We start from the raw sequence: 11,724 nt of genomic DNA, 5'->3' as shown, positions 1-11,724 counted from the left end.
TCTGGTGAAAACTAAGGAAATCCGAGTTAAGACGGACTTTAGTTAAAGCATCAACACCGGTTCACTATTTGTAACAAACAACCCATACTAACTACCAATGCTAATAATATGGGAACCTGGGTGCAGGCTTTATGGAGACTCTTATTATCTTTGCAATTTTTCTGTGATGCTAAAACTGTTTAGAAAATAAAGTTTATTTTTTTAAAAAGAGTCTTCCTCTCACCCCTACCTCCAACCATACAGTTTCCACCCTTCAGCGTATTAATAATCGATCTTAGCTTTTTTTTTTTTTTTTTTTTGAGACGGTGTTTCGCTCTTGTTGCCCAGGCTGGAATGCAGTGGTGCGATCTCTGTTCACCGCAACCTCCCCCTCCCGGGTTCAAGCAATTCTCCTGCTTCAGCCTCCTGAGTAGCTGGGATTACAGGTATGCGCCACTACACCCGGCTAATTTTGTATTAGTAGAGATGGGGTTTCTTCCATGTTGGTCAGGCTGGTCTCGAACTCTCGACCTCAGGTGGTCCTCCCGCCTAGGCCTCCCAAAATGCTGGGATTACAGACGTGAGCCACTGCGTCTGGCGATCTTAGCTTTTTGTGTGCAAACACTAGCAAATATAAACATCTACCCCTTTCTACAGAAATAGTCTCATACTCTTGTTACTTCTGCAGTTGTGTTTTTCGCTCATTTCATATCACAACATACAGCATCCCTTTTTCTTGTTTACAGCCTGGACAGACCATTATGCCTGTGACCAGTTAGTTCCCTGTTGTACACTTGGGTTGTTTCCTTTTCCTTTTTTCTTTTTTTTTTCCTGTTCAAATACGACTTCAGGGAATAACTGTGGAAGTGGTGAGTTAATATGTTGGGTAGCTTGCCAGTTCTGGGACTGCTACACCCGAAAGTGGGGCTGTTTGTAATTGTGGTAGACAGGACCGTTGGGATTTAATCTGCATGTTAATCAGCACCTCCTCGGGCCTGCAGATCTGGAAGAAACAGCTGGATCTAGGTGACACTCCCAGTCCGCAGTCCGCAGTCCGCAGGGGATGCCCCAGCAACCTTACCAGGGAGCAAGCCCCGTGGGTCGGATTCCCGCCGGTGCGTGTGGATGCGCGCTTCCCGAGGCTGGCAGAGGTCCTGGGATTCCCACCCTAGACTGTGGGATCCAGGAGCTTCCCGAGGAATGGGTGTCAGTCTCCGGGTCTGGGGTCCCGGCAGCCTGCCCCACCTCCAACTCCTCCTTCCTCACCCCTCGGCCACCAGCCCGGCAGCTCCCAGTCCTTCTCCCACTGGGAGGTCGAGCAGGCCCCACCCCCATCCACTCCGAGATTCCCTTTCGCCTACCCTCAGCAATTGTGGTGCCTGCTGTCAAGATGGTATGTCCCTACCTGCTTGTACTCATACTGCCTTTTGCCCCATTAACACCCCGCCGTATCCCTCAAATTCTAGGTGATTAACAAAATTCCACCCCCAATATTTTCTAAGGAAAAACTTCAGACAAATGGAAAAGTTGACAGTTGTGCCGTGAATATCCGCACACCCATCGAGGTCCATACGAACCTCTCCCCACTCCCTGTCCTTCCGTCGGCCTGTCCATCACTCGTCCTTTCCCTGGGAGGCACCCAGACCCGCGGGCATCCACACACTCCCCCCAGGGGTCCCCACTCCCGGCCTTGCCCAGAGTTCCGTCTCAATTTCCTTTTTATAAGGTGAAATTTACATACGGCGAAACGTACAAATCCTCAATGTGCCACTGTCTGGCTGATTTTAGACAGTACGTGGAAGAGTCTTTTTTTTATTATAATAGTTATGTATTTATCTGAACATGTGTTAGGGAAAAACCCTTACCTGTTTTCCATTTATGATACGGGCACTAAGTTTCCTTTAGCAATAATGTAGGTAAATAAGCTTATATAAAGGGCTGGGAGGAAGGCGAGAGGAGTGAAAGGGAAAGGAGAGCGGGCTTCCCAGTTAACATTAATTCACCGCTTCCACGGTTATTCCCTGAAGTCCTGTTTGAACAGCAAAAAGAAAAAAAGGAAGAAGAAATCAGAACCAGCTCAAGTGTGCAACAGGGCACTGGCCACAGGAATGGTGGTCTATCCTGGCTATAAACAAGAAAAAGACTGCAGGACTGCGTCCCGGAGCCCGGCAGCCCCTACGAAGCGCAGCCTCAGCCGAGGAGCTGCAGGCAGACGTGGAAACCTGGGGCGCAGGGAGGAGGCCCGGGACTGGTGGGATCTGGGGTCTGCGGTGGGGGCCGTAATAGCGGGTGTGTGTGTGTGTGTGTGTGTGTGTGTGTGTACGCGCGCGCGCGCATGTGTTTTCCAATCATTATACATCTTAGCCCAACTCCTTGAGCCTGGGTTTGTTCCTGTGAACGCAGCACCCAGAACAGGGCCGGGAACACAGTAGGTGCCTAATAAGTGTTTCATGCGTTCGCGAGTGTGCAAACGGTTTGTACGCACTACACAAAAATAACGGTTCACAACAGTCGGAGGAAAAATCCCCCTTCTCCGTGTCGCCGCTACCCAGTGAGGCACTGACAAGCCAGCCACAGTGTTTGTTAATTGACAAACGGGACAGCGGGAGGACGCAGCGGAACTAGAATTCCGAGTATTCTGGATGGGATTTACAGGAGCGGTAAAAGTAAAACTGAGCATGCGCAGCAGACCAGCTGTATAGCCTCGTAAATCTCTGTCCGGAAGCGCTTGTTAGGTGCCTCGTTAGCGCAGTAGGTAGCGCGTCAGTCTCATAATCTGAAGGTCGTGAGTTCGATCCTCACACGGGGCACAATACTTTTGTTTGCTATCCTTACAACCCCGTCGTTTGCTGTCCTTACAACCCCGCGTTTGCTATCCTTACAACCCGTCGTTTGCTGTCCTTACAACCCGTCGTTGCTATCCTTACAACCCGTCGTTTGCTGTCCTTACAACCCCGTCGTTTGCTGTCCTTACAACCCCGTCGTAAAGAAACGTTTTGTTTGCTTGTCAAAGTCACGGGGTGAAAATAAGGGGAAAAGACATATCTGCGACGAGTGTCCTGGGACCAGGTGAACCTGTTAAGAAGAACCCCCGCCAAGACCATCCTCGCGCTGCGGCCCGAGTGTCCAGGAAAGAGCACGTGTAAGGGCCTGGAGCAGCCCCCGACTCCTCGACCTGCCCTCGCCCTTGCCCTTGCCCTTGCCCTTGGGCACTGGCCGTCGCGGGGCGGTCGCGCACAGCTCTGGGTTAGGGTAGGAGTCCGGGTGGTTACAGTTCACTACGGCGCTGCGAGCGCGGCCGAGTTCAAGGCCGTCTAATGGAGGCAATAGAGGAGTGGCTAGGAACACGGTGTGGGGCGGCGAGGGAGCTGCGGGATGGGTAGGCAGCATTGATGAGAGGCCAGCGGTGGGCACTGAATCTATCTGGAAATGCAGGTCATGATAGGGTCTGGGAAGAGAGGTCTCATGGAGGTCATGTAGGCAGCTGGGATATACCATATGCCGGAAGCTGTGTCAAGACCACATCTGAAACAGACGCTGCAACTGCAGTCCTCCCCTACTACGTTCTTGATAACCCAGCCATTCTCAAAGATCCATCTCCCTTCTGCCCAGGTCAAATAGAGAATTAAATTACGATGGAATAGCTATAACCAGCCCTTCATCTTTCAACTCTTTGCTGGTGGCATGAGTCTCTTCAATTTCCCTGGGGATAATTCTTTTTTTTTTCTTTTTTTGAGACAGGGTCTCACTCTGTTGCCCAGACTGGACTGTAGTGGCATGGTCTTGGCTCACTGCAACCTCCGCCTCCCAGGTTCAACCAATTGTCCCGCCGGCACGTGCCACCACACTCTGCTAACTTTTGTATTTTTAGTAGACGGAGTTTCACCACGTTGGCCAGGCTGGTCTTGAACTCCTGACCTCAGGTGATCCGCCCACCTCGGCCTCCCAAAGTGCTGGGATTACAGGTGTGAGCCACCGTGCCCGGCCCCTGGGGATAATTGCGATAACTTTTTACTAACCAGGTTTACTATCCTGGTAAGGAGGAAATTCCAGGGGCTTTCACTTGAATCTTTCTAGGATAATAGCTCTTACTCAATAGGTCTTAGTGCCAACGGGGAGAGTCTGCCATTTTTCATGTATGTTTATTTCAATGATATATTCAGGTACTCAGAAAATAACCACAGGTTGGTTTCATGGCCCTATTCACCCTCTGTAATTCAAACTTTGCTCAAGACTCCTTTGATCAACTGACCATCGTTAGCTGTGACTTTTACTGGTAGGCCATAGTAATTAGTGTCAATTCAGAACCCATGTTTAGTAATCCCTGTGAGATATGGGTGTTTTCTTTTCCCTAGTACACAATCCTTCTAGTAACTGGCAAGAGGTTCCTTTGGGGAAGGGTTAAAGAATACTCGTAAGCATGTATATGTGGCACTGCTTCAGGGTCCTTCCTCAGAGGAATTTGGCCTCCCCTTCAATCAAGAGGCTTTGGATCTGGGAATCATTTTCGTACTGGAAACTGGGTGACAGGTTATGACTCTCCATGGTGATGACTCGAGTCAGTTTTTCGGCTACCAGGTCTGGAGTTTTTCCTGTTACATATCTCAAGCAACATTTTAGTAGGCTGCCTATCTATTTCATTCTTAGGGACAGTGTAGTCAATTACCAGTAGCCAAAAATCCTTTAATACTACCACCGCCCTGCTGCCCTTTACTGTAAATGGTTGTCTGGTAATTAAGTGCTTCTACCTGGCCTCTGCTGCCCCAGAATTCCATTATTCCCACTGAAACCAGGGAGCACATCTGTGGTGGTGGCATCTCTCACCATCACGTCTTGTTGCATGAGCCACCACAGCGCTTTTCAGGTTTGCAGGTGCTCCCTTGCTCAGTGCCTTCATAAAGGAAGTAGCTTTTGGGCCCAGAGCATGGCATTGGGAGGTGAGTGAGGAGGCCAGATGTGATCAATCCACCCCTACATTCCTACCTCCCTGAGCCTTTGGATACCTGCATCCACATCATGCCAGGGAAATTCTGGCATCTGTCTCATTAGATAGAGGCCAACGTTGAGTCCACATTCCTGTCAACCAACCACGTAAACTGTGGAGCCACTTTCAATGGTATGAGCGTGGCAGTTATCAGTCATCTCAGTTCTGCAGTGATGGGACGGGCTCTTGAGGCATTTCTCCTTACAGTGCGCATGATGCCGAGCTGTCAATAGAGGGTGCTGGAAGGACACTGCAGGAGAAACAAGGCTTCTCTTCCTTGCTCCAGTGTGCTGGTTTGGCTTACTCTTGCTCTTGCTTCATGGCCCACCAGCGGTGCATGTGCATGGGGGACATCTAGTCGTGCTCTGCCCCAACCACGTGCCTAGTGTGCACAATTGCTTTATGATTTCACAGTCCTAGCCCAATGACCATGTCACTATAGTCTTCTCAGCATGGACACTGGCATGTTCCAGGTCTCATGCCAGCAGTACCACCCTGATGCACTCTGAGCACCTGCCTGCTGGCCTGTTTGCCTGTGCCTGAGGGTGGTTTCCTGTGGCTCTCTGGATATGGCCAGCCTGCACACCAACCTGACAAGCGGGGTCCTTATGCCCTGCCTCCTTGTGCATTTTTACCAGCCTCGGATTGTCTGTGCCCAGGAGATTTGTTTCCTGCTGCCTGGGGACATGGACTACCCCTAGCCTGGCCAACTCTGAGGCCCTCCCCAGTATCCAGTGGTCTGCAACCACACCTTCTTTGACCAGGCCTGACCTAAGCCCGGGGGAGGGAGGAGCCTCCCTTCCAAGTCTGTCCTTCCTTGAGTACTCTCCTCAGTCCCACGTACCCTGTAGAGTTCTCTTTACGTCTTCATAGTTGCCCCCATCATAGTTTAATAAGTCTTTACATTAAACTTTCCCTATCCAAACAACTGTGTGGGTTGCTTCCTGACTGGATCCAGACTGATACAATGAGATTGAACATTAAATCTAGACTCTCGGTAAGCACACCCATATTGATAAATTAAGCCTTATGCGGTCCTTGTAGTCAACAGCTGTAACGACCCACATGCAATGACTGTGGAAAGACCTTTAGCAAATGCTGAAATCTTGCTCAACCTGGGAGAATTCATGCTAGAGAAAAACTCTATGAATGTAAATAAATTCGAAAAGGCCCCTAACCAACTTAATAACTTATTTAGCACCACCGAATTCATATTGGAAAACAACTTTCCAAATGTAGCCCAATGTGGAAAGGGATTTAGCTGAAGCCCAACATTTAGCGAACATTGCAGAATTCACACCAGAGAGAAACTTTATGGATGTAATAAATATGAAAAGGCCTATAGGGACTGCTCTTCTTTAACAAACTCAAGGGAGTAATGGAGAGAAACTTTTTGAATGTAGCAAGGAATTTTAGCCAAGTTCAGCCCTTATTCAATTCCAGAGAATTCACATTATAAAGAAATTGAAGATTGAAGATATAATGTCAAGAAGCAGGAAGAAATAATCAGAAATGTATTTCATATATTTCATTAAATGCGATAACCTTTGCAATACCAACCAAGCACATATGACTGAGGGGATTCAACCAAGTATCTGAAATCTGCTAAGGCAGTGAATGTATCAAGATTACTGGAGAAACGTAGGCTCAGAGAAAACTGGAAGCATGTGATAAAAAGAACTTCATTTGGGTGACAGCATTCATAGTGCACTTTCACTGAATGAACAGGAACTTTTTTCAAAAATTAACTACTGCAGTTCTAGATATAAAAAAGAGGGTTTTGTATGTGTATGTGGTGTGTGTAGCTGCAAAACAGACCTGACTAGGTATAAATCCTAGTCAAAGAGGACCTGAAATAGAGGTAAAAAACTGCAATAGACAGCTGTTTCTGGGTGGCAGAACCACAGAATTTTAGAATTTCAATGCTTTCTGGTGAGCAAGCAATTCTAGTCTACCAAAGTTCCCAACACACTCTACGTATTCTATATCCTGGGATTCCTGTTGTCAAAAAACACACACCAGCTTGGCCCATGCAGGCATATGTTTGCAGCCACCTAAAAATGTACAGAAAACTAGGCTGAGGAAAATACTCTTGGGAAACCAATGGCTGTGTATAATGCCAGGATATCATTTTAGAACTTTGCTTATTGGACAAGAGAGCACTTTGCTGAAAATATTTGACAAACCATAAGATTATGCTTCATGGCCCCATAAAAAATAATTAGTACTACATATTGTACACTTACTATGTGTCAATCACTGGGCCAGGAACTTTCTAGGTCTGATCTTTTTTTGTTTTTGTTTTGAGATGGAGTCTCACTCTGTTGCTCAGGCTGGAGTGTGGTGGTGTGATCTTGGCTCACTGCAACCTCCACCTCCTGGGTTCAAGTGATTCTCCTGCCCCTGCCTTCCAAGTAGCTGGGATTACAGGCATGTGCCACCACACTCGGCTAATTTTTGTATTTTTAGTAGAGAAAGGGTTTCGCCATGTTGGCCAGGCTGGTCTTGAACTCCTGACCTCAAGTGATCCACCCACCACAGCCTCCCAAAGTGCTGTGATTACAGGTGTGAGCCACCACGTCTGGCCTGCCTGATCTTACTTAATCCTCCTATCAAGTATTTCTACCCTCCTTTTAAAGAGTAAGGTTCGGCAAGTCACAAGCAGCCCCACTCTGGAGCTAGGAAGCAGAGGGAGGGAGGAAGAGCAGTCGGTGCTGCCAGAAGAAGTAGGCAGAGGGCAGAAGGAGCTGGGTCAGAGATGAGATGTTACGAGTCCAGTGGGGTCCCTGACAAAGAGGAGGTCCCACTGGCAGAGGAGGGGATGGGCAGGAAGATGGTGATATAGGCCACTTCACGATACTGGCGCTCTCCACCTGCTGCTGAGTTCTCTCAAAGTCCAGGCTATAGAGCTGTTGAGATGGTTTTCTGTTCTTTATTTCTCCATTCATCTTTAAGATAAATCTGTATCAACTAAAGTTACTGAGGTTTATGCCGGTCCCTGCAACCTGAAAGCTTAACACAGCTTTAACAGTTTCTAAAACATTTTTATTGTAAAAAGTTCAAGAAGCCATTTACAAGCCAAAAAGTATCAGAATTAAATAACACATAATTTTTATAGACACATTTTTCTGTACAAAGGGCTGATCTTTATAGGAATTTTAAATAAATAATCTAAAAATCAGTGTCACTGATTGCAAAATAGGTCTCTCTCTCGACCGTCTCAAGGTGACATGCGTTCTATGCAGCCAAAAGATGAGGGGTTTGACATCTGTGACGAGCCCGAGCAGTGAGTCTCTGGCGAAGATTTCTCACTTTCTCGATAAGATTCTGTCCCGTGGTGTCCCATTCTACTGCTCTTCTATTTAAAGAAACTTGAAAATGAAATTTAAAATTTAGAAAAGCTGAGTTTTCTGATGTTAGCAAGGATACAGCATTTATTTTAAAGATAAATGTGTTGTAAAAATAAATAACGAAATGCAATTCTAAAACCTAAATTTTACATATTACCTGGCCCTAGGTGGTTCCATTTACAAGCCAAATAATTATTTGTTGGACTGAATGAATGCTAACAGAGAACTTCTCTGCTTTGAAATACTTGGGATACAAACAATCTTAAGTTAGAAACAATGCTTATTTAAGAGAGAATTTGAGTTTTTATAATGGTAAGCTTCCTCACAGTGATGCTTAATGGTAATGAGAAAAGGCATTCCAAGTCATAATACTGTGAAATATATACCATGACTACCTTTCCAATAAGTAAATAGAAATAAGTAATTCAAATGCCTTTTAATACTGGCTAATATCAGGAAGGTCCAGAATCAAGATTAAAATACTACAACATGTCCAAGTGTAAGAGTGTTACTGATTTAGAGGGGCTAGTGAACACTGAAATTTTTTTTAAAAGCCCTTAAAAATATACTTCTCTGAAATTTAGTTACATATTCAAACAGTCAGTCAGCTTCAATTTCTGGAAAACTGTTTTTCCTCCCAAAGAAATACAACTTTTATGCTTTTGTATTTTGCTGCCAAATAACCTAAGGTTACCAAATAACCATTGGATATGTCAGAACAGAGAACAGCTGAGAATCTCTCATACTTCATCTGACTCTTCAATGATTTTTGGTTTAATTCATATTCTGGCACAGAATTTATAGATGCATATAAAAATATCAGTTAGCAAAAATATTTTACACAATACTGGAATCTCATGACTTGGTATTAGGCATATTTCTTATAAAGCTCTTCTTTTTGGGACATTGTATAAAAGTTTGTTCTTCCAAAAGAACTCAAAAGATCTTGTTAAATTCTGCTTCATCTATATAGCAGTTTTATTGAAAAAAATTAGTTGAAAGAAAGTTTAACGGAGTGTCTTGTCTCCTCCTCCCTTTTAAAAATAAATAATACACTTTACTGGGAAGATTGTTAGCTTCTTTATGGATGGCCTAATGCTGTGACTACATTTCTGTAAGATGCTTCTACCCTGTCCCTTCTAAAAACCCCAAACCCTCCAATGAACCACATCCAGGGATCAAAAGTCAGCTCATCAGCATGAAGCCATTTGCGTTTGGCAGTTCTACTGCTGCTGGGGCCCAGAATTCCATCGGAGTGCCCAGGGAAGACACATGTTTTCGATGGTTGTTGGAGGGAGCCCAGCCCAGATGAACAGAGTCAAGAAAATTCAACTATGCAATAGCTTTGAAAAACAACGCTGAGATTTTTTTCATAATGATGTCAAAATAGTTATGAATCTCATATTATCAACCTAGTTAGAGACTTCTGTTAGAACCTCCAACTACGTTCTTGGGCAGCAGTGCTGGTGCTCAAGAACTGGAGTGGCTTTAGTGGATCCAGCACATTTGCTTTACTTGGAATTTGGTCTGCACCCAGTTCTCCCACTGGAAAATCTGAGAGCATCTTGCTGCCTCCCTTTTAGGATTTTCATTATCAGTGCCCTGGGAAAATGGCATCCACATGCTATAAACATAATTTAAGCCACAATTTTGCTTAAATATTGTTAAATTTAAAATGGCAGAATAACATTTTCTTGCTTATCAACTTACTCTGTGTTGAGGGATCCATTTCAGAAGAGTCATTTAATTGTGAGGTTCTAGGCAAACAGCTTGAGTCCTCCTGTTCATTTTGGAACCTGGGTTCTTCTGTTATAAAAGTGAGGAGATCAAGATGATGTTTGGGAGTGAGTAGAAAGGCTTACTAATTCCAAATGGTCCCTAGTAAGTTAAAATCACCAAGGATGGCTAAAAACTCCTTTCTTTTCTATTTTAAGAAGAATGCGGTCAACATTCAAAAAGGCAAGGAAGTGTCATTAGTGAGAATTAAGAGCTGAGCTGACTTCTGTAAAACGTACTTTAAAAACACTTTCAGCTAAAACAAAAAGCCAACAAATTCGAAAATATAGATATTAAGATAGAGATTACGAAATGTGATTAGCAAGGCTTCCCTGGAAACTATTATGAGCTGATCACTATTGGTTTTAGCTAGGCAGGGCCTCATCACAACATACAGCAAATCAGAGCCAGCCACAGGCAAGTTTTACCTGAACCCTTCTTAGAGTAGTAGGCAGGGCAGTGCCCTAGCAACTAGCGGTGCCTCCCCTACTTTTTTTTTTTTTTTTTTTTTGAGATGGAGTCTCGCTCTCTCGCCCGGGCTGGAGTGCAGTGGCACGATCTTGGCTCACTGCAAGCTCCGCCTCCTGGGTTCACGTCATTCTCCTGCCTCAGCCTCCCAAGTAGCTGGGACTACAGGCGCCCGCCACCACGCCCGGCTAAGTTTTTGTATTTTTAGTGGAGACGGGGTTTCACTGTGTTAGCCAGGATGGTCTCGATTTCCTGACCTCGTGATCCACCCGCCTCGGCCTCCCAAACTTCTGGGATTACAGGCGCCTCCCCCTACTTTTATCAATTACTCTCCTCATCTCAAACCTTACACTCACCCTCAGCTGTGTTTTCACTGTTCCCTAACTCCTACAGCAGCACATCCAGTATGACACCAAGGTGTTTTTAAAAATATTTGCATCCTGACATTGCTTATAACAGTCCCTTCCTTTCTACTCCCACCACTAGCGTCTACGCCTCCATGTGTCGAGCCCAGAATGCTGGGAGTCTCATTGAATTGGTAAGATGTCTGCCTTTTACCTCTCTGAAAAGCTTTAGCTAATGGTTTTAACTCATAGTTTTAGCTCAATGAGTCATTAAGGTAATGTGACTAATCACCAAATGACTAATTTGAACTGGTGGGGAACTAACTGGAATCTAAGAGTCATCTTCAAACATCTGAAGGGCGGGACATGGCGGAGGTAGTAAACATAATCTGCAATCTGCACTGTTCCAGAGAACGGTTTCTGCGGACAGAACTCAGCAGAAAAAGAGAAAAGAAAAAGCAGACTGAACTATTTTACTAAGAAATAACACTTTTTTTTTTTTTTTTTTTTAGACGGAATCTTGCTCTGTCACCCCAGGCTGGAGTGCAGTGGCGTGATCTTGGCTTACCGCAACCTCCACCTCCTGGGCTCAAGCGGGTTCAAGTGATTCTCCTGCCTCAGTTTCTGGACTAGCTGGGATTACAGGCGCATGCCACCATGCCCAGCTATTTTTAGTAGAGACGAGGTTTCACCAGGTTGGTCATGTCGGCCATGTCGAACTCCTGACCTCAGGTGTATGAGCAGTTTTAAAAGTAGGCATGATTTGGCCTCCCAAAGTGCTGGGATTAGAGGCGTAAGCCACTGCGCCTGGCCAGAAATAACT

At 45.5% G+C, this 11,724-nt stretch overlaps 1 protein-coding gene and 1 non-coding gene across 13 annotated transcripts in view; one reads left to right on the top strand and one right to left on the bottom strand.

The window, feature by feature from the left end:
• The first annotated feature begins 2,716 nt into the window (after positions 1–2,716).
• Positions 2,717–2,789, top strand: TRNAM-CAU. The gene has a single exon. It is a non-coding gene; the product is annotated as a tRNA-Met (tRNA).
• Positions 2,790–7,986: 5,197 nt separating this feature from the next.
• The window catches only part of TBC1D31 (TBC1 domain family member 31), an 82,822-nt gene continuing 79,084 nt past the window's right edge, over positions 7,987–11,724 (bottom strand). For 11 of the 12 annotated variants that reach the window (XM_003256170.2, XM_030795414.1, XM_030795412.1 and 8 more), the window contains 2 exons: positions 10,024–10,119; positions 7,987–8,334 (listed from right to left, as the gene is read on the bottom strand). In XM_003256170.2, the coding sequence (XP_003256218.2) occupies positions 8,201–8,334; positions 10,024–10,119 (230 nt within the window). In that variant the 3' untranslated portion in view covers positions 7,987–8,200. The remainder of the gene's footprint in view (positions 8,335–10,023; positions 10,120–11,724) is intronic. The other variant, XM_030795411.1, reaches the window with a different exon arrangement.

This window comes from Nomascus leucogenys, chromosome 16 (assembly GCF_006542625.1).
Source record: "Nomascus leucogenys isolate Asia chromosome 16, Asia_NLE_v1, whole genome shotgun sequence".
NCBI classification, from domain to species: Eukaryota; Metazoa; Chordata; class Mammalia; order Primates; family Hylobatidae; genus Nomascus; species Nomascus leucogenys.
Note: the sequence above shows the minus strand (reverse complement) of the source record. Positions and strands in the feature narration are given on the sequence as shown.